The 23,581-nt window shown below is 41.4% G+C and overlaps 1 protein-coding gene across 1 annotated transcript in view; it reads right to left on the bottom strand.

Moving 5' to 3' along the window:
- FRY (FRY microtubule binding protein) overlaps positions 1 to 23,581 on the bottom strand; it is a 331,149-nt gene that overhangs the window by 97,829 nt on the left and 209,739 nt on the right. The window contains 7 exon segments of the mRNA XM_042254804.2: positions 1,732 to 1,856; positions 2,784 to 2,973; positions 3,446 to 3,705; positions 6,995 to 7,081; positions 9,383 to 9,565; positions 11,273 to 11,531; positions 20,329 to 20,436. Of these exon segments, the coding sequence (XP_042110738.1) occupies positions 1,732 to 1,856; positions 2,784 to 2,973; positions 3,446 to 3,705; positions 6,995 to 7,081; positions 9,383 to 9,565; positions 11,273 to 11,531; positions 20,329 to 20,436 (1,212 nt within the window).

Genomic DNA, 23,581 nt, shown 5'->3' on the forward strand with positions numbered 1-23,581 from the left:
GAAACAGATGCGATGACTATGGTGCCACTTTTGGAATCTGTGCTCAGGGGACTGTCTTAAGAGTTCATTTTAAAATGAAGTCTTTTTGGAATTTCAGAGATAAATTCTTTTATTTGAGCTAGATGATGAATGCACATTTTGGCAAGTATTTCGATATTGAGGTTCTCATCAAAACCTTTTCTCTGGTGTAGTAAAAGTAAACAAATTTTTTTATATCGATACATGTCTGGTATTACATGTATATACTTCCATCTATTCCCATTTGATCAAATTCTCAGCTTTATACCCACTAATCAGCTGTTGTCTTTAGAAACTAACTTCTGAACTGCTTTGTCATGACAGTCAGCATTAGGAGGTCTAGCCTGTGGCTAGGTACTTTGTCCATAATCTGCTCCATGTTTGAAAAATCTTGTATTTTCTGGCAGAATATTTTGTACTATTATTAAACACAGGGGGAAGGTAAACTAAGGCATTCTCTCTGGGCAAACAGAAATCCTGCCTCTCATTCCAGATTCCTCCAATACAGATGCTAGAATTTCTCCATCAAAGAAATGGAAATAACACTAATAGTGTCAGTGTTACTAAATGACACTAATAGTCTCCTCATCTAATAGCAATCCTTTATGAAATATTTACTATGTACACTTTTACATTTAATGCCCTCAATAAATCTGTAAGATAGATTCTATAATTATACCAGTTTTTTTAAATTAGAGAGATATAATTTATTTTTATTTATTGTAACAATTTTACCAGTGAGGGCACTGAGACATTAATTTTTCTGCATGCAGGTGGCTGGTAAATTGCATCATCTTCCCTGTCCCTAGGAAAACTGAGAGGGTAAGATGTGCAAAAGAGCCTTAGGTTCTTTGAGAAAGACATTAGGTTTTTACTATCCTCTTGTAGTATTTCTATATGATGCCTTGTCTTAACTAATCAATCAATAAGTAGTAAAACACTGGTTAACTAGCACTCAAGTAGTCAGTACTCAGTTACATTTTTAAAGGATAAAATCTGAGTCTATACTTAACATATTTTTTAGTCACTTCTAAAATGGCTCGTTAATCTTTAGTTTTCCAATAAATTTCTCACAGATGCTTGGAGCTTTCCATTTTCTGTGTACATCAAAAAATAAGATTTTTTTTTGTCCTTATAGGCTTTTATGGCCAAATAAAACTATGAGAGGCAGCCTAAACTAACATTTTATGAGGATTCTTTGAAAATGCTTTGACACTGCCTCAGATGAAATGGTTATTGGATTAGAGGAATCCAGACAGTGAGACATAGCTGTTCTCTTAAGGCAGACACATCATCTTATAGAAAGACTAGCATGTGTGACATGTCACAGACACCCCTGAAAATATTCTGTCGATGATCAACCTTTGAGAGTCTGTTGTATGAGTGGCTGATGAGCAGACTCACTATTTTGATGTTACGGCCTCTGAACAGTCTAGCTAACTGGGGACTGACACTGACTTCATTTAAAGTTACCTAAAACAAAGCCTGTATGTGAGAGAACATTCGAAAGGTAAAATCAGAGTTGCAATGACTGAAAGTGAAATTTGAGGCAATCGCAATGTCACATGCATGAAAACCCACAAGGACATAGAGGGAACCGTGCGAAGCCTGCACCCTCTCCAGGCACACACCAACACGCAAACTCAAACTTGAATTAGAAACAGTAACTATGAGAGCAGGAGTATATACAAATTCAGAACAAGATTACCGTACCTGAAGACAAGGGAATTTGTCCTTCCAAATCCTAAAACTAAGGACTCTGTGATCTCAATGCCCTCAAGTCTCATCAAAGGCACCAACTGCTTTAACAGAACGCCCACCGACGGGGTGCCTATGGCCTGAAACAAGTTGATGAAAAGTGAAAAAGAGGTAACATGACAACTGAGGCTTCCTTTAACCAAATGATGATTCCATTATAACAGTTTTCAAGTACTGAACCACATCCCAAGGCACTGCCATCATTTCAGGAAAAAAAAAAAAAAAGAAAAAACACGAGAATTTAAAAACAACACAATGAATGCAATTTTCCCCTGGAACACAAAATCTAAAGAACATTCTGATTATAACAGTCTTCTTTAAAAAAAAACAAAAACACCAACAAAACTATTTTTTTTTAACCACTGAGCCACAGGGGATCTCAGCATTGAAACATGTACATTACCATATGTGAAACAGATGACCAGTGCAAGTTCAGTGCATGACGTAGGGCACCCAAAGTCGGAGCTCTGTGACAACCCAGAGGGACAGGGTGGGGAGGGAGGTGGGAGGGGCGTTCAGGATGGGGGGAGGACACATGTACACGTGTGGCCAATTCATGTTGACGTATGACCGAAACCATCACAATACTGTCAAGTAATTACCCTCTAATTAAAATCAATTAATTGAAAAAACAATTATGTAAATCCACAAAACCATCTTTAACAAGATAATTTAATCAAGACCCAGTTTAAAGGTGAATACTCGCTGAGGCGTGAGAGCAATGTGGTATGTGGGGCACCAAACGTCAGGGCACTGATAAATACAAGTCCCTCTACGGTTTTCAGCAAGTTTCTTAACTTCCATTTATTTTCAGTTTCCCAACTGTCAGGGGAGGAATACTAAATTATTCACACACACGCTCAATGGAATTTAGAAATGTATAGGATGAAAAATCTGATCCCATATACTCCAGATGGCAGGCACAGTGCAATGTGCACTGTGAACTCTAGACAAACAAGCTAAAAAAAAACCTTACAGAATAATTCTTCTGAAGCATGTCATGTCACCTTGTTATCGTAGCTCACTGTACCATCAGGTGTCGTGGCCATTATTTCTGGAGTGGAAGCTCGTAAGTGTCCTGGGCTCATAATACTGGGTTTTGCAACTCCAAAGCAAAGAATAAGGTAATTTCTCCACAACGTAACGTAGTTGTCTCCGCTGCCGGCCGTGCTGGTTTTCTTGGCATTAATTGGGCTACTAGAAATATAGAGTTGAAAACAAGAGGGAAAACTAAGTTCTGGATTTTAAGGTATCACTTATTCAACAAAGATGCTGGGAAGGGCCCCAAGTGAGTTGAACAATTACCTGTCCAAGACTGTCTCTCTGGACAGGGAACGTCTCTATTGGTTAGAGAGTTGAATAGAACTTACTACCCTTTCAACCAGTAAGAGGCAGAGATTCTATAGTCAGATAATCACACTGATGATTAAGGGAGGGAAAAAACTAACTCCAGACATGAACTTTTAACCTGTTTCTACTTAAGACTAAGAATTCTGTAGTAGGATGTTCAGAAACTCCTACATTGGCAGTGGGGCTCTTAACCACTAAGCGCCACATAGGAAGCCCTGTTAGAAGCTAGAGGAGTCTATCCTGATCTCTAATATAAAACGTAAAAGGGGGAAATTATGGTAAAACAAGCAGAACAGAGGGAAGCATAGGGGCCCCTTACTTCGGGTCCACCAGGGGCATCACAGACTGCAGCCGCGTGAAGGCGTAGGGCCAGGCATAGCTGAGGGCAGTGGGGCAGTGCTTGGGCAGGTTCTCTTGCCGGAGGAAGCTGAAGAGGCAGAGCACCCAGGGATCCTTGACAGACTGGGCGAAAATCCAGACGTGGGAAGGGCTCTTCACGTCGTAATGGCTGTTGACCAGGACAGCACTCCACTCCACCAGCCACTGCAGGTCCACACTGTGGGTCAAGGGCAGGGTCGCCTGCAGGTGCAAGAAGCAGGCTATGACGCGATGCTGAGCCGCAAGGTCCGTGTCCTGGCCGTGGCCCAGTGCCTCTTCCTCCACAGTGCTTTGCCCATCCACCTCTGCCACGGGCCCAGCTTGGAATCTCAAACACCCCTTCCATGCCCACCCCACTCCACCATGCCAGACCTGGGCTTGCAGTCGTGGTCATTCCTACGTGAGGCTGTGGATAGCAGAAATGATGTTTCAATGTCACAGAGCTCCGCACACTAGTACCCAGGAGCTGACCACTAAATACTTGTCAAGCAAATATACGACATTAGTTAAACTCAACCACAGATGTGCCAATTTACATTTCTGAAAAGCTACTAATCTCTGAGATTTGTGTGTTATTACCTCTGTAATTAGGGTTTTTGGTTTTGGTTTTGGTTTTTTTTTTGCTGTGCCCTGCAGGATGTGGAATCTTAGCTCCTCAACCAGGGATTGAACCTGTGTGCCCTGCAGCGGAAATTCAAGAGTTCTGACCACTGGACCACAGGTAAGTCCTTGTAATTAGTTTTTTTTTTTTTAAGCCATGATTTTTGTTTACCTTTCAGTCAGTCAGCTCAGTTGTGTCCGACTCTTTGTGACCCTGTGGACAGCAGCACCCCAGGCCTCCCTGTCCATCACCAACTCCCAGAGTTTACCCAAACTCATGTCCATTGAGTCGGTGATGCCATCCACCATCTCATCCTCTGTCGTCGCCTTCTCCTCCAGCCCTCAATCTTTCCCAGCACCAGGGTCTTTTCAAATGAGTTAGCTCTTCACATCAGGTGGCCAAAGTATTGGAGTTTCAGCTTCAACATGTCTTTCCAATGAATATTCAGGACTGATTTCCTTTAGGATGGACTGGTTGGATCCCCCTGCAGTCCAAGGGATTCTCAAGAGTCTTTACTTGGACTGAAATACCTTCCCTATGGCTTAGGGATATGGCTACATGTAATCCCTTTTATGAAGGGCATTTTACTGACGCTTTTTTGAGGTTAAGATACCTACTTATTTTTGTCCTATGATGTCAAGCCAGAATACATTCTAAAACCCTTTGAAAGATGCATGCTATGTGCATGCAAAGCACTTCGGTCCTGTCTGACTCTGTGCAACTCTGTGGACCCACCAGGCTCCTCCTCCTCTAGCCTAGGATTCTCCAGGCAAGAATACGAGAGTGGGTTGTCATTTCCTTCTCCTGGGGATCTTCCCAACCCAGGGATCGAACCGGTGTCTCTGATGTCTCCTGCATTGGCAGGTGGGTTCTTTACCACTAGTGCCAAAAAGATACCTGTATCTATATTTAATATCTATACATATAGATATATATTTACATATTGATAACACACAGTTTCATGTATTTCATTCTCTTTTAAGTCCAGACTATCAAACTTGAGGAAAGTTTCAAATAATCTAGCTGCTGGGCCACGAGATAGAATTGCTCTTATATCTGTTGGGCACATAAAATGCTCCATTTTACCTGCAGGGTCTCTGAGTTCCCATGGAGCAGAGGGGTGGCCCAGTGGCCTCCATGGTTAATGGGCTGAAGAGGCACAGCTGCAGCTTCAGAGCCCGAGACTTAAGGCTCCAACGCTGGCTCTGCCCAATGCCAGTGCCCAGGGAACATCTCTGAACCCCCCAGAGCCTCTCTCTGCTTAATTTATGACCTGGAAATGGCAGTGCTGACCTCACCTAGTTTTTAAGTAAATGACATGAGATAAGGGATGTCAAACCCTTGCACAGAGCAGGCGCTGTTTACCCCCATGCCTCTACTCCCCTTTCTGTGCATCTTCTTACATGCATCCCTGCTGACCTGGTCACCCTGGCTCAAGATTTAGATTCTGATAAACACAGAACAAAATCATGTGAACAGAATATGATCTGAAGGGAAATAAGATAAGTATATAAAACAATTACACCTGATGGTCTTATTTAGTGTAAAAGCAATCTGCATTTCTAAACGAAGAGGTGGTGGTGGTTGTTGTTTAGTCCCTAAGTTGTGTCTGACTGTGTGTGAACCCATGGACTGTAGCTTGCCAGGCTCCTCTGTCCATGGGATTCTCCAGGCAAGAATACTGGAGTGGGCTACCATTTCCTTCTCCAGGGGGTCTTCCCAGCCAAGGGATCAAACGCAGGTCTCCTGCACTGCAGGCAGTTATTTACCACTGAGCCACCAGGGAGGTAGCACTATTCAGTATTACTGTTAAGGTTTGATTGCTTGGCTAATAGTTTTAGTAATTCCACTAATTTCAGTAATTACTGTTAACATTACAACCACAAGCAAGAATAGGGCTGCTAAAAATAGGGACCTCTGTTTAATCGCAGAAAAGCTCACAAATTTATTTATAGCTCTTTGTCAAATATGCTTCTTTTCATTCATAATTATTTGCCTGGAATACACAAGGGGCATCAACAATGTCAGTTCTACAGATCTGCTCTGCCTCCCTTCAGTCATTTAGCTAAAATCAATCCAAGTCTCATTACTGTGCTATAATGATTTTTTTTAAATCAAGTAATTAAAATCCATTTCAATTTCCCTTCTACTTGATCAGAAATTAAAAAGTTGCCAATATGAGTTTTAAAACAAAGACTGTCCAATAAGAATTAATTTAAAAAAATAAAATAAGACAAAGAATGTATTTGTGTAGCAGCTTGTGTCAAGCTCTATTATGCTCAGACTCCAGATATGGTCAAGTTCAGGCCCTAACATACTATGTAACTACATACTATGTAACTACAGCCTCATCATTTTCTATTCAAAAAAGAGAATAACTGTGAAAGCATCTTGTAAATTGTAAAGCACCACATTAATATAAGCTATATAGAGCTTTAAGAGTAATAAATAAAACCAATAAATTTTTTTAAAGGATCCTGAGCAATTTCTGAAGTTTCAATTTGCAAAATTTTTATCTATCTTCCTCAGACTCAAATTCTGTTTTGAATAATGCTTTTATTTATTTGGCTGCACCAGGGTTTAGCTGCAGCATGTGGTATCTAATTCCCCGATCCAACCTGTGCCCCCTGCACTGGGAATGCAGAGTCTTAGCCACTGGACCATGAGGGAAGTCTCACAAATTTTCTTTTAAATTTATCTGAAGGTCTCCAGAACTAGTATCTAAAAAACTAAGTCTTGTTTTCCTAAGCACATCTGTGTCAGCTTATTAACCTGACATAAACCCCCAGAATTCTTCTACATGGTTTTTTTTCTCCGTATCTCTTTTCCAGAGAGGCCCAGAACTTATACTTAAGGATTATCAGCAAGCAGGATCAAATGTGTACTTACTGAATCCGAAACTGCTACGTGAATAAAACTTTCGAGGATGGAAGAACTCAGCTGATCCATGACATCAATCATAGGTCTGTCATCGTCCTGAAAAGAAGGGAGGCGATTACTCTCCGTGGGAAAATGAGCCCTTCCACCCTCCCCACCGCCTTTGTCCAGCACAGGCAGCAGAACAGCTTGCAGGGTAGTGATAAGGGTTTTCTCAAAGAAAAGTGAGTGCCGAGGTGTGAAAGGTAGTGGGTAAAACTCCCTGTGGTTCTGAGTTTAGTCTTACAAGCTTCAGTGGAAGAAAATTGGAGCGCCAATTTGACCTTGTACTGAAAAGACATTTCAATTTCGAAAACCCATGTACATACACTTACTGAAACTGGAATCTAAACCTTAGGATCACACCTTATTCACTAAAGTGTTCAGGTCATCATTAATTTTCAGGAATGCAAATGCCACAAGAGTATGCTTTGCCAGACCATGATAAGGCTACATACTTAAGTCACTGATCTGCTAAAATAACATTAACTGTTGATTGTGATTGAATTTCAGTCCCAAAGAAAGTGCACTGGAGACTGACCGCACCCTCTCTGTGGTCCCTATGTTGGGCACAGCTGTTTGGTAAAAGAAGCAAACTGGAAAAAAAGCACAAGAGAAAGCATCTTACAGGAAATTCTTCTACATGAATAGTACTTATACACATGAACGTGTGTATCTTTGCCATTCTTTAATATAGAGAGGCTCAGGAACATGAAATCATTTACTTAGAACCCTTATAGGAAAGCTTCGGAATGTCCTTACTTGGAATGTCCTCATTCCTCATTCATACTTGCGTATGAATGAGAATGATTTCAAAAAAGTTGTGGCTGAAAAAAAAACAAACAAAAAAACGGATACAGAGAACAGATTAATTGGTTCCCAGGGGTTGGGGGAGGGGTGGCAAAATGGGCAAAGGAATAAAAGAGGTATAAACTTCTGGCTATAAAACCAACAAGTCACACAGATGTAATATACAGCATGGCAACTACAGTTAACAATACCATATTGCAAATTTAAAAGTTGCTAAGAGAGTAGATCTTAAAAGTTACCACAAAAAAGAAAAAAAATCCTGTAGCCATGAGTGGTGATGGATATTAATTACTTGTTGTGGTGAACGTTTTACAAGATAAACAACTATGGAATGCTGTACACTTGAAACAAATAATGTATGTTGCTTGTATCTCAATAAAAAAATTTACTGAAAAAGACCAGCTGCGGCTGGTTAAAGAAAGTACCGTATGAGAAGCATACTTAACACAGCTTGTTGAAGTAGCAAAGAACCTGGGCTTTAGAGGCATATATAAATATGGTTTTCAATTCTAGCTCTGCCACAGCCTAGCTGTTGATTCTAGGTATGGCATTTAACCTCCCTAAACCTCACTCTAAGAATATGTGCAATGGGAACAAAAACAGTATTGATTCTCAGGTTCCTGTGAGGTTATACCTGAGGTTATTCTCAGGTAATTATTAGCCTCACAATAATAATTATCATTACTACTATAGAGACTTAATGAAGGTTTATCAAAATATACCGTGTCCTAAGAGATCCATTCACTAGATCCCAGAGATGTCCTAAAACACATCAGAAAGCTTGCTGTAGAAATGTGAGCAGAAAGGACTGGGATACATTTGAAAATATTTTGTAAAGACAATGATCATTTTGAGGAAGATCATAAAACCAAGATTAGTGATTAAAAACAAGAAAATGGAAAGTAGCATTTTTCTAAATAAGCATGTGAAGTATGTCCTTCTTTCATCAACTTATGGATAGGGTTTGACCACCTGTGCCTTAACCTTACCTCTTAACCTAAACAAGGGTGTACAGCACTTGACCAAGTGCGGAAGACTAGCTGGAGACAATCATTAATTAATTAATTAATCAGCTCATTTCTCTTGTCTCAAGAGGACATGTTTTCTTGTGATGCCATTTTTGTACCACTATTGAGACTAAACAACTTTCAGTAAGCTAGAATGTTTGATACTTTGCTCATTCTAAATGGAATGCATTGTTTTCTCAAGTTCATTCTCTACTATAAATGTAACAACAACTTCTTAATTCTACGTGCACTGAACATTATGAAAGAAAATGTTCTGTTACTGAATCATAAGATTCACTCCTTCCCAAAGCATCATCATGTAGAAAATCAGGAATGGTCTATTCTATTGCCCACAGAATATATAACTTAGTTCCTGCAGATCAAGAGTACGATTTCACAATTAAAAACCCACCCTCTTTCAAAAATTTTTTGTTGACATCATGTGACATGAAAGTACATAAAATAGTAATGTATTCTTTACAGTTTTTAAACTTTGAAACTGTTGAAAGATATGAATTGGAAAATTCAGAAAAACAATCCATACCTCAGGCTGACCCAGAGCAACAAATAAAGCTCGAATTTCCTTGAGTATTAAAACAGACAGTTTGCGTGTGGCCACCTGGAAACTGCAGAGTAAAACCAGGGCAAAACCTTCCACAGCATGGAGTACACTGCAGTGGGGACCTCGCTCCGACTGGATTCGGTGGCTGGAGCCATTGGCAATTAGCTGTCACGCAATGAAAAAAAATTCTATGTTCAGAAAAACAACAGTGGAAGAAGTCGTCACTCGTCTATGTATGTTTGGCACATTTGACCTCGTAATACTGACATAAATTACACTGGCTTAGAACCAGACATGTCTATGAATTCATTATTATTCATGAAATATCACAGATCCCTTTTTGTTTTCAGACCACTTACTACTTTGGAATATCATCAACCCTCTGGTGGTTCTAAAAACGAATACCTTTTCAAAGACTATTAGTAAGAATAAAAACCACTTCCATCCACACCATTGGAGATGACCCTATATATTTAAAGTGACCTAATTTGATTTTACTTAAATTCTCTATAGCGATTTCTCTATTTTAGTTACTACTAAACTGAAGTTTCAAACGTTGACTTTCTAATCAGATTTGGTGACCTGTTTTCATGTTAGTTTTTAATCTGGGTTTTGCACGTTAAGTAGAAGGGTTCTGAAAGTTCCCAGACTGAGTGAGTCTAAAGCAAGAGCAAGAAAAAAAATAAATAAATAAAACAAGAGCAAGCAGACAACGGGGCAGATTCTGCCTTCATTTCCAGCTTCCTTTTATAAACATATGCAACCCTTGTTTTCCTCCTTGTCATCTTTTGGCGAATGTAGGACACAAGGATGGAAAATGCCCTGAACCTGCTCTCTGAGGCCAGCCCATCTGGGTTCTAAATATTCTCATACTTCCTGAGCCTTGACATTCCGCAGACCCTCAGTTAAGCTCTTCTGCAGCCAGGCAGTTCCTCTATGGGCTCACTGCCAGTGCCAAGTCATGCTGCCTGGGTTCTCCTCCGATTACACTCCTCCTCAGTGTAAATGAGGAATGCTCTCCAACACGGTATCGTTATTTTTTTTTACCATTCAGGTTTGAGGCATGAAAGAATAAAGAAACCACAAGACTACTTTCTTCTCTGGATAGTGGAGAAAGCAACTAATTTGTGGCTGACTAGGGACAAAAGAAACTGGTGGGCAGCTAACTTTTATATATCCACACCCACATCTAACCCTACATCCATATTCATAGCTATACCCGTATATGCTTTAGATTCATATCCACATCAGCCTCCATAATGCACATCTAACTCCATGTTTATACTTATATTCATATGCCTTAGACTCATACCCATATCTGCTCTAGATTCATATCCATGTCTACCTCCATAATCCACTCCACCTCTATATTCATATGCCTTAGACTCATACCAATATCCATATTCATATCTGCTCTAGATTCATATCCATATCTGGACCCATACACACATTCATATCCAGTTCTGAATGCTAATTCACATCCACATTCAGCTCTGGATCCATATGCATATCTAGATACATATCCATACCTAGATCCATCTCCACATCTACAGCGAGATCCACCTCCACCTCTATTATCTCTTCCCTATGGTCATCTGCTCATACAAACAGATTCTGAAACCTAATTCTCTGAAAGAAAACAATTTCTACTTTCTAAATGCCTTGTTAATAAGTCTAACCTGATGTGACATAATCATGCCCTGAGTTTCTTGGTCACAGATTAAGCAGATGGAAAAACTCAGGGTCACGCCTTGGAAGAAAGTTCCTAGACAGCTGGAAATAAGAACCCAGAAGGTTCTCTGGGCTGCCACTTATCTATATATACGTACTCTGTAAAAGAACATCAATTAATGGGAGGAGTGTGAAAATTACCTCTGCATTTCTGATTTTGTTGGCCTGTTCGTAGACTTTGCCTTGCGTTTGTATGACCAGTTTCCACTGGGTGAGCAGCTGGAGCAGGAGCTTGAGAGACGAGTCGAGGAGCGTGTGATGCATGTCATTTACTTCCCGAAGCAGGAAGTTGGTGAAGCCAAACAGGACATCTTCCCTCCAGTCTGAGAAGTCGACAAGTAAACCCTGAAGAGAATTTTGGGCAATATGTCGCAGTTCATCATCCATATGAATAGAGAGCCTGTAAGATGAGTGAAGACAATGATGTCAGTTAGTAGTTTTTCTTCTACAGCTATAAAGGAACACATGTAGGGCTCTGCTTTTATCTGTGTCTGAAAATGGGTTACCCTCACCTAATATGACGGTTTTCACTCAGCTCCCCTAATGTTAACATCTTAGGTAACCATGGCAGTTGATTAGAACTAAGATGTTAACATTGGTTTGATGCTATTAACTAAAATACAGATTTTATTCAGATTTTACCAGTTTTCCATTAATGTCCTTCCTGTTTCAGAATGCAATCCAAGGCACCATGTTGCATTTAGCTGTATATACTTTTTAATATATTACTGACTATAAAATAAGCTCTAATAGTATCAAAGCTTACCACTCTTCAAGATGGTACTGGAGGACTCATCCAGAAGTTGAGTGAAAATGAACAATTAAAAGTTAGGTCAGTTATCCTCAATTGGTTTTGCCCCTACCAAGGGATTTTTGGCAACGACTAGAGACATTACCGGTTGCTACAACCTGGGAGGGTGCTCCTGGTATTTGTGTAGAGGTAGAAGCCAAGGACGCTGCTAAACATCCTACAGTGCACAGGACAATGGCTATGACAAAGAATTATCTGGCCTAAAGTGCTGACAGTCAACAGCTTGTTCTATGAGCAGTATTCCATGTTATGGCTATATCATAGTTTAATATTCACCCTGAATGGCATAAGGATAGTTTCTGTGTTTTGATTATAAGAAATAAAGCTTCTATCAACATTCATGTAAAATAAAATGCTGATGATGCCAGAGTTGAGAAATCTTGAGTCTGTCAACTGAAGAATAGCAGTGTATTTGTGATTTAAGCTAGAACACGATAATAGTAAATCTCAACATCGGTATGCAGCATTAGAGCTAACATCACTCTTTATCGAGTTACTCATCCACTTATTTAATATACACACATTTTGAGGCCCTCCTAAGATTCAGCCCTTAGATTGGCTGTGTTTACCGGGTAGAGTGTTAGCTAGAGCGAGGCGTGAGACAGGCCTGGAGAGGGAGCAGGGGCAGTTCGATCGAGGGCCTGTGGGCCACCCAAGGAGGTGACATAGCACTAAGAGGTTAAGTGTGTGCACCCTGGAATTAGATCACCTGACTGCTGTCTTTGCCTCTGTCACGAACAGCTATGCGACCACGTGCTAGTTGCTGAACCTCTCAGCCTCTGAGCCCCAGTCAGGAGACTGGGATAACAGCTGTACGTGTATCTCATTAGCCTGCTGTGAGCTCCTGAGATGATCCACGCAGTGTTGAGCACCACAGCAAGCATGGAGTACATGTGAGCACCTCGTGCGTGGGAGCTATTACAGGAAGAAAATGAATTGATTCTGAAAGTTACAGGGGAAAGTAACAGGATGAGGCTCACATCTGAGGGAAAAAAAAGTTAGGCAGGAATACGGAGGGTGCCTTGAAGAGGTCACAAGACTGAGGGCAGAGACCATCTGGGAGGTCATTACAGTGACTCAGGCACCAAGTGGCGGAGGCCTGACCCAAGGAGGAGAAGACGCGAAGAAGGGAGAGAGGGAGAGTGAAGATACCTAGGATGTAGAATTTCCAGGGCTCAGCAGCCTGGAAGTGTTTAGTGTTCAAGAAGAAGGTGGCCGAGTCAACAGAGGCCCCCTAATGTCCTCAACCAATAGAAAAAGAAATTGTGAACCAGAGTGGTTAAGGAACTTTCTCAAAGTCCAGGATTCTAGCTCAGGACTTCTCATCTTTAATGCAAAGTTTTCTCCACAAAACAGGTCTGGAACAGTTACGTTTTTTTGAATAGACAGTATTTCAGAAACTTAATATGGAATATCCTTATTCTCTAGAGCAGGGGTTCCCAACCTTCGGGATCTAATGCCTGATGATCCGAGGTGGTGCTGATGTAATAACAATAGATATAAAATACACAATACATGTAATGAGCTTGATTCATCCTGAAACCACCCCCCTGCCCATCGACCCCTCTGTGGAAAAATTGTCTTCCATGAAACTGATCCCACGTCCCAAAGAAGTGGGGACCGCTGCTTTAGAGCATGAAGTACACTAATTGGTCCAAATTTGACCAGATAACCAGGCAAAAGCTCATTCATAAGCAGGAAAGCTGTATTTTTCTGTTCCAAAAGCAAGTCAAGTTCTACAAAGATGCTGAGAAGGAAAAGCTAATTCTTCAGGGCAGACTTGCTATTAAGTCTGCAATTATCAAGCAGATCACAGTTGCTAAAAGAACACACAGAGGTCTTAAACCTGGGGCTTCTAATTAAGGACTAAGGAAGGACATCACAAACTTCCTTTGTATTTCAATCCATTTCTGTTATAGAAACCACCCAGTTTGTGCTGTTTTATTATATATAAGAAACCAGGCAAGCACATTTCTTTAGAGTCAAAGTCAAGAAAAAAACCATGGCATGGTCCATTTAGATGAAGCTTTTCAGAAGTTCCAGTACTTTCGGATTTCCAATGAGACCCACTCTACTCTTCATCTCACCTTGTCATCATTCACAATTTGCAATCTGGAATCTGTCTTCATTTTAAACTGACAGTGTGGGATCACAATAAGGACTCTGAGAGCCTGAAGTTGGTGCAGCCCTTGCTATTTTTGGTGACCACTGCTCTTGAAATAATGCTATTCACATGCTTGACTGGTGAAAACACTCAAAAACATTCCTGGAGTACAGACAGACAGGACCAGGGAGGGGAGAGAGCTTTGGGAATAAAAGGCTCAGTTGATAACAGAAGTGGAATGTTTGTGGAAGAAAAAGGTCCAGTGTCATGGAACTGAGATGGGGTGAAAATAACATATCAAGGCAAGACTGAGTGGCAGCAGGTGAGAGAGAAGAGGAAGGTGCTGTGGGAAGGGCTGGGGTCCCCCCACCCCCGCACTGTTCCTTGGAGAGTATGGAGCTGTGTGATCACATACAACTGCTGCTTCTTCCACCCAGAACTTTCTCATTTTTACTTCTGTTAGATTTTTAACAGATAATCACAGCATCATCTTGTGGAGCACACGGGATTGAATATTATAAAAGAGAAAGTGGGCAAAAGATTTTAGCTGACTAAAAAGGAAAAGAAGACTCAGAGGCAAACGAGAAAGATGCTCAGCCACCCCTAGGATGCAGGAAGTGCCAGGAGGCTGTTGATGCTGGCCGACCTACTCGAAACCTCCTGGTCCAGTGAGTGAGGAGTGGCTAAGGAGAGGGCGCCCCAAACCCCGGCAGAGCCATCCCACTGAGAAATCAGAAAAGGATGGGCTCTTGCCAGTAACATAAACACCTGTGATTACAATAAACAACAGTCCTGTGAGAATCTGGAGGCTGCAACTGAGAGAGCAGAGAGACGTTTAAAGAAGGCAACTCAGGAAGTCTGACCAGCTTGGGGGACCTGAGGGAAAATTTCTAAGAAGCTGATCTGGTTTCCAGGAGCTGAAAATGGGGTCACAAGTATATGGTTACACACAAGATCACCGACAGGGCTTGAAAGGACTCCACCGTGACACAGGAGTCAAGCACACCCAAAAAACCGCTACTGCCAACATCAGCTGCGTGTGTCATCCCTCGTCCCCATCTCCACTGGCAGCTGGCACGGGGTGCAGGGACCGGAGTGGCCTGATTCAACAGGTGGCCACGGCCAATGGTCCCAAGGCCCTGCCTGGAGTCAGGGGTGTAGGTCAGGGGTACAGTGCGAGCACTATGCTGAGTAAGGATGTGGGTTAAGTGGGGAAAACCCAGAGCCTGAGCAAGGCCGCCTTCTTTGTTGGTCAGACCAGACAAACCACTGAACCAAAAATACTTCCATAAAGGTGAGCTCCACTTCAGGTGGAGCTGGCTCTTCAGTCGCTTTGAAGAGTTTTGTTGCTGGAGGTTCGCTGGGAGCGACTGCAAATTCACAAACTATACCCAGAAGAAAAGCTCCATTAGGAAGGACAGCCTCATTTCAACTCTGGCAGGACCGACCAAAGGTTATCAGATGTATGAGGGACCTGCTGGCCCACAACATCACCAAGGGCAGAAGGGGAAGAAATGGTTGAGAAGGGAAAGCCCAGAGGGAGACCAGGGTTTCTAAGAGGAGCAACACATGCTAACAAGTGGACTGTTAACCTCTGCAATGTTCACACCAGGAGCAGTAGAAATTTCCTCTCTAAGGTGTGAAGAGAGTGAGCTTCCACTATTTACAGTGCCTTGAACTACTTCTCAATTAAAATGCAGAAATAAGATGAAGTGGTCTAACAAGGACCTACTGTGTAGCACTGGTCAATGTTATGTGGCAGCCTGTATGGAAGGGGAGCTTGAGGGAGAATGGAGACATGTATAATACATGTAATGTGTGGCTGAGTCTCTTCCCTGTTCACCTCAAACTGTCACAAACATTGTCTGTTTATTGGCTATACTGTTTAGTTGCCACGTCTTGTCTGACTCTTTGTGATCCCATAGACTGCAGCCCGCCAGGCTCCCCCTGTCCATGGGATTTCCCAGGCAAGAATACCAGAGTGGGTTGCCATTTCCTTCTCCATAATTGGCTATACCCCGGTACAAAATAAAAAGCTAAAAAATTATAAGATAAAATTATAAAGTAAAAAAAAAAATTATTAAGGGGTTTATCAAGGCAGTATGTTCTCACCTGGCTACTCAAAACAGCCACCCTCTGCTATATACACACAGGCTAAAGAACCAATGATAAATGGTAAATTTAAGTATTTTTCAGATACTACCAAAGGTGGAACTGTGAATGCATGACCTCAAAGTTCTACCAACTGAAAAGAAACACTCCATAAAATGTGCATGAATTGCATAAAACCAATGACATCTGTCACTTCCATTCTGCTTCAGGAAAATTCTATAAATTTGAGCAACTGACTTTTACTCTTCTGAAATTCAAGCTCCTTGTCTGAAAATAGGAATGAACGTGTGCCCACTTTCCTGCATCATGTATATGAAACTGTAAGTTGTGGCATCGTACGTTATTCAGATTCAAAGATGCCTAAAAATAACAACTAACATTTGCTCAGAGCTTGCTGTGTTCTAGCCCTGATGTTAAGTGATTTGTATCCATTGTTTAATTCTCACAAGCCTATTTCATATTTTTGAAAGAAGGGTCAGCAAAGCCTGAATGCAACTAGAGTGCTATAGCAAGTGATGAAGGAGCCTCTTGTCAAGGGCAGAGCAGGAAACATTTGGGAAGTGAAAGAGAAAAGAGATGTCAACTGCCAAGGAGAAGAGTAAGCTCCCCCTTCTTTGCTTGTGGCTCAGACAGTAAAGAATCCACCTGCAATGCAGGAGACCAGAATTTGATCCCTAGGTTGGGAAGATCCCCTGGAGAAAGGAAAGGCTACCCACTCCAGTATTCTGGCCTGGAGAATTTCATGGACAGAGGAGCCTGGCGGGCTACAGTCCATGGAGTTACAAACAGTTGGACACGACTGAGCAACCAACCCTTTCACTTTTCACTTTGACTTAATGCTGGGAAGGGAGCCTCTAGAGGACAATCCTTGAAACTCCTGTCACTAAAAACTGACTCTTGCCATCTACCTCTACAAAGATTAAATTATGAACCATTGCAGCTGCTGACCTTCAACACCTTCTGAAAGAAGTTCAGGATGGAGATCAGGAATGGGGCACACTGTGCTCTGGGAAAAACTGGCAGAGCAGGTCTTCAGATAGTAAGATATTTTCAGGAGAAGATTCTATGAGCCTAATTCTTATATCTCCTCATATCTAGAAGAGCACGAAAATCCATCATGGAGACATGTGCTCTGCATGAATAGCAGCTGCCTTCAGGAGACTAGCAGAAACCTTCTGCAAAAAATATATGCTTGATTTTGCATATTTCCCCTTCACTGAAACCACATATATACTTGACCTTCTCCCGACCTCTTTGGAGCAGTTTCTCAGAGCTGTCTGAAATGCTGTCTCCTGGGCTACAGCCCTTACTTTGCCCCAGGTAAAACCTAACACAACTTTCACCCCGTATCAGTATATATATATTTTCAGTCGACACTCATTCAGGGAACTGAGCTGTGAGGGGCAGCAGAGCCTGCATGAAAGTTGGTTTGCCGATTATGAAGCAAACCAAGTTTTTCTCTGGTAAAAATGTACCATGGATGTGACCACGAGACTGTCTGAAATAAAAGGGCTCACAGCTCTCGGATGAGACCATGTCAGAAGTCAACTGAATCCAAATGTGACTGGACTGTAGGGGAATAAAGTGAGTGAAGGCTTGGAACCCCCATTTACTGCTCTTCAGCTTCTTCACTTCTGCCCTGTGACCTTCTTGAGAGCTGAAGGGGATCGTTTTCTCATAGGTTAATGGACCCAGTGTGAGGGCCAGCTCTCTGAGTTATCCTTCCCCTGAGAGAACAGCCTCTAGCTTCTTTTGAAGCTTATGAAAAAGGCCTCTTCACAGGCTTCCCATATAAGTCCAGTCATCTTCTCGACTTCACCCCGAGACTTGAACTCTCAAGAATATTTATTTGTTCTTTCCCCTCATAAAAACAGGACCCACTGCTTTGGACTCTGTAAGAATGTACACAATAATAAACACGATACACTATAAATAGCATTGCCATTCCAACCACGTCTGACAGAATTCCCTCCTGACATGCCAGGCATGGAGGGTCTGCAGACCCAGGCGTCACTGGACGCTATCAAGGTGATTTCAGAGATAAAGAGTCTCCCACTCAGATTTACAGCAAAAGAGCACTAGAGATGTTACCAAAAGGCTGCACGACATTAAAAACTTAGCATTTCAAAGGGTTTGGTTACATAATCATCACCAGTTAGAAAGTCACTGAAATAAGTGAACTTTGCTTCTACTTCAGTTTAACTGATAGCTGTCTTTTCCCTGTTGACATTTACTTTCAGATGAACCAAATGCTGCCAGGTCGTCTGTGAGCCCTCTCAACAGGCTTGTGAGCAAAAGACAGGCTGAGGGGTTAAATACTTCATCTAGATCACTTGGCTAGTCAAATGGCAAAGCAGAGAAGCAAAATTCAAGACTTCCCAAGGGAATCAGTATCGTTCCCATTTCGGGGCACCTCCCCCACAACTTTCAAGATGCTGGCCCCTCATTCTCTTGCCTGGAAAATTCCAGAGACAGAAGAGCCCGGTGGGCTACAGTCCACGGGGTCACAAAGAGTCAGACACAGGTTCAGTTGAACCTGAGTGGCCACGGAGAGCGGTCTTTCGTCCCCTGATTCCACAGTGCCCCTGAAGCCCTCTCACTCAGAGCCTCTCCTCTGTGGAAATATCAACACTGGTCTTCTGGTCACAGCACCCTCCCCACTGTTGTCTATGGCAAATGGACAGGCTGCACCTCTACATCTTGGGGTGACTTTGGCACTTGTCTTTTCTTTACAGTCAGTCTTTGCCATCACACTGGGAGACTCCGTATTAGCCTGGATGGTCCTTTAGAGTATCTTGGTCTCTTTCTTCCTGGGCTCCTCCCACCTCCAAATCACCATGTTTATCATGCATTGGGAATCCACCCTCTGTGCATAAGTGCTTAGTCGCTCATTCGTGTTTCACTCTTTGCAACCCTATGGCCTACAGCCCACCAGGCTCCTCTGTCCATGGGATTTCCCAGGCAAGAATACTGGAGTGGGTTGCCATTCCCTTGTCCAGGGGTTCTTCGCAACCCAGGGATTGAACCTGGGTCTCCCACATTGTAGGCAGATTGTTTACCATCTGAGCCACCAGGGAAGTCCCGTGGATAAATAAGGTTATGTATAATACATCTTTAATCAAATCAGCATCAATATCTGTTATCCTTCTCTGGGCTTTCCACCATTATCAGATTACCCAGCCAGAAATACTACTTTCTTTTATCATGTTATTCTCCATAAGTCCAAACACCTCAGGTAGTAGTAAAGCTTAGTTGAAAATATGCCTCTCCAATCATTTCTATTTCTTTTTATCAGGGGGTTTCCAAACTCCTTTTTCTTCTTTTTTTCAAATCATGATGACTTTTGTTCTTCCTTCTTCCACCCTTTCCACAAACCCCATTTCTAATGATTTTGTCTTCCAAATGTATTCAGGTTATAAGTCACTTATGATTTTTAAATTAAAGACATGCATAACTGTCAACCAGAACTTCAGATAAACATGAGAAAAATCAAGCTTACTTAAGTACAATAATATCATTTCATTCAAAGCAGATTAACCCGAGGTTCAAGCTGGACTGTGCATTCTTATGGAGGATGGTGGGGGATAAATGTATGGATTTTGGAAGCTTTCTGAAGTATAAAACTACAAAACTTAGCTTGGGATCCCTGTTTCTTGGCCCTCCAGGGGTGTGGGTCTCAGATTGAGAATCAGATCCTGAGCGAACTTTTTCCTGAACAGACTCATGTCATGTCCTGGTCCCGCCTCTGTCCTTGTCCTCACGTCACTCCTTCTTCATCTCTGACTCTGTCTTTCCTTCAAGGGCAGCTCACGTTCCACCATCTTCCAGGAGTCACCTGCTGCCATCCCCAGACCACGGTAATCCTCCTACCCTCTGATTTCAGGTATCACATATTTTGTGTGCCATTAATTTGCAGAAGTTCAGGCTTTAGATTACTACTTACCTTATGTGCTTATGTCTTTGCTTCTATATTGAATTTTAAACCTCTTGAGCATGGGAGTTAAAAAAACAAAGCTGAAACCAAAAGCATTTCTTTACTCTTTCTGGGCATGCTAGATAGTACTGAGAGTTAATAAATGTCCATTTTTAAAATGAACATTCTTTTAGGAATCATGACAAAGGATTAAAATTGAGTTTGGTGAAAAAATGCCCACCACAGTCCTCACCTACCTCGCCAGCAGGTCAATAAGTTCAAGTTTTGACATCCCATCAGGAAGCAGTCGAGGAATAGCAGCAACACAGGTCCTGAAAAGATCTATTTTTGGCTTTCTCTCACCCCTGGAATGTGAAGACAAAGTTTAAACATAAGTCAAAGGTTGTGAAAACATTTTTAAAAATTGGTCAAATATGTAAACAAAGACTAGAATCAAGGCCTTCTGAATCACCACCTGGTGTCTGCTCCACATTATTTTTTAAAAACAAAGCTATTTTAGTGCTCTTTTAAGCCTTAATAGCCTCAAAAGTATAAATGTTAGAAACTCACAAAAGCTATCCTTTGATAGTTTAATTTTTAAAATTCCTTTTATACTTATTTAGTTTGTGAGTTCTCAATAATACATTTTTTTTTAACACATACATATTTTTAATTGTTATGCTTCCTAGCTATATCGACACTTAATAAGTATAAAATGTCCCTCATTGTTTCTAATAATATTGCTTCCTATTAGTTAAACCTTAAAACCCCTTTATTTTTTTTTATTTTTATTTTTTTTAGTTTTTTAGTTTTTATTTTTAAATTTTAAAATCTTTAATTTAAGCATGCTGCATCCTGCGTCAGACATAGACTGGCGATTCAATTCACATGATAGTATACATGTTAGAATGTCATTCTCCCAAATCATCCCACCTTAATTAAAATTTTTTGTTTTAGCAAACATCAGCTAACTTTAAAAAAGCATTATGATTAAAATTCCATGTTATTCTTAGTATTTACGCCCTTTATAGCTTGGCCAGTTCTAAGAGAACTTATGAACATGTAAATGTTGGACAGAGGTACATATCTAAAGAGGAAAATGTCAGTAGCAGAAGCATTCTATCATACATCTTTCTATTCAGTGGCTTTCTGTAGGTTTGGTCCCTGTGGGCTGCCGTAAAGATACTGAATTTACTAAAATGCCTAAATGCATCAGCATGTAAGAAATGTATTATAGTCATTCCTACATTTAGCACTGAAAAATAGGATTTTAATGTATACAAGGAATGGTGCCTCTAACAAACACAAAATCCGAAAGCTTCTCTAATGAGTTATGCTTCTCACTGCTGGTTTTCACTTTTTTTTTTTTTTTTTAGTGCATCCAAAAATAAGTCTTTCATATTGTCAAGTAAAATCCTGAAATGTATATAATTGTGCACCCATTTCTGTTTTTTTAAAATTATACCGATGGTCCTGACCTCTATGGAGATTTCCTCTTTCTAAGCTAATTAATGTCTTCTATGGGGCCACCTCATGTGAAGAGTTGACTCATTGGAAAAGACCCTGATGCTGGGAGGGATTGCGGGCAGGAGGAGAAGGGGATGACAGAGGATGAGATGGCTGGATGGCATCACTGACTCAATGGAAGTTAGTTTTAGTAACTCCGGGAGATGGTGATGGGACAGGGAGGCCTGGCGTGTTGCGATTCATGGGGTAGCAAAGAGCTGGACATGACTAAGTGACTGAACTGAACTGATGCAGCTTCCCTGGTGGCTCAGCAGTAAAGAACCTGCCTGCCAATGCAGGACATACAAGAGACTCAGGTTCGAGCCATGGGTTGGGAAGATTCCTGGAGAAGGAAATGGCAACCCACTCCAGTATTCTTGCCTGGAGAATCCCATGGACTGAGGAGCCTGGCGGGCTGCAGTCCATGGGGTCACAAAAGAGTCAGACACAGTTGAGCGACTAGACAAACAACAATGCCTTCTATATTCTGCTGTAAAATGTGAAGGGAAAACATACATTTGGTGATAAATTACTTCAATTTTTACTAGTTTAAGTAGGTAACTGATTCTTAACCATATATTTTATCAATAACCTTTATGGGAAAACTAAATTACACGTCAAATCTTTCAAATGGCTTAAGTGATAAAATAAAACAGCATATTTAAATTCTGATTTACTCCTCTGAGAATTAATGCAAAATCGGCACCAAATTAACACAGTCCTAGGACACAATAATGAAAACACAAAGTAGCACAGAAGCAACTTCTTCCTGGAATAGCATATTCTATTCTGTGTTAGAACAGAAATGTAACGAGCAGAATCCATGCTCTCTGTAAGCTAAAGAGGATAATCGGACAGCAATTTCGCTCTGTGACTACTTTTTAGCATGTGTTTGTAACTTTGTTAGGAATGAATACAAAACTGTTTATATATATAAACAAAAAAAAGACATCTGTCATTTCTAAAATACTTTGTTTTTGTGGGAAGCTATAAGATTATTTTCTCTCCTTTTCCATGGTCATTTTGCAGGGGATGCACACAGACTCTGCACAGTGGCCTCCAATCAACTGAAGGAAGGAGCAGACTTCAAATGATATCTGTGGCGGCTGGACAGAGTTAGAGCCTGGTGACTGATGTGAGTGCTCATGTGTGACACACAGAGTCATTTCAATAGCTCTCCTGACATGCTCTCCAGATGTTTCAAACACCTGGGATTACATGCCTATCTGTCGGAAAACAGACTGACCCCACCTGGCCTGAAGTGTATGACAAATTCTGCCAGACAGAATTCCCAGCTGATAAAGCGAGCCCAGATTAGAAACTCTCAATGGTGCCTGGTTTCCTTTTATTGCAGTCCTCACTCCCTCGGCTTTTATAGGAAGTCCGTGTGTGGGCACCCAGTCATGTCTGACCCTTTGTGACCCCATGGACTGCAGCCCGCCAGGCTCCTCTGTCCATGGGATTCTCCAGGCAAGAGTACTGGAGTGGGTTGCCATTTCCTACTCCAGGGGGATCCTCCCAACCTGGGGATCAAACCTGTGTCTCTTGTATGCCCTGCATTGGCAGGTGGGTTCTTTACCACCTGCGCCACCTGGGAAGCCCCAAATAACATAGTATTTATTAGCAGACATTGTATAATTATTATTAACAAACATATTATTATATTTACTATTATTACCATTTTTGCCAGCATAAAGCACAAGAGGGATGAGAAATGGAGACAGAGCAACACAGAAGGCTTCATGTTTAAGTTCACACCCTACACAGGGCCTGGACCAACCTCAAATACCAACTCCAATAACCGTTTCCATTAGCATGGTATGGACCTCAACTCTCTTTCCCTAAATGCTTATATGATTCTCTAATGTTTCTCCCTGTGTTTTAGAAATGCAGCCATTAAATATTTTCCACTTAACGGTCTGCTTTAAAACCTAGCACAAAAACTTTTTCTAGCCCAATTTGAGGGTCTTAAGATGGTTGACTAGGAAAAAGTTAAGAATCACC

This window comes from Ovis aries, chromosome 10 (genome assembly GCF_016772045.2).
Source record: "Ovis aries strain OAR_USU_Benz2616 breed Rambouillet chromosome 10, ARS-UI_Ramb_v3.0, whole genome shotgun sequence".
NCBI classification, from domain to species: Eukaryota; Metazoa; Chordata; class Mammalia; order Artiodactyla; family Bovidae; genus Ovis; species Ovis aries.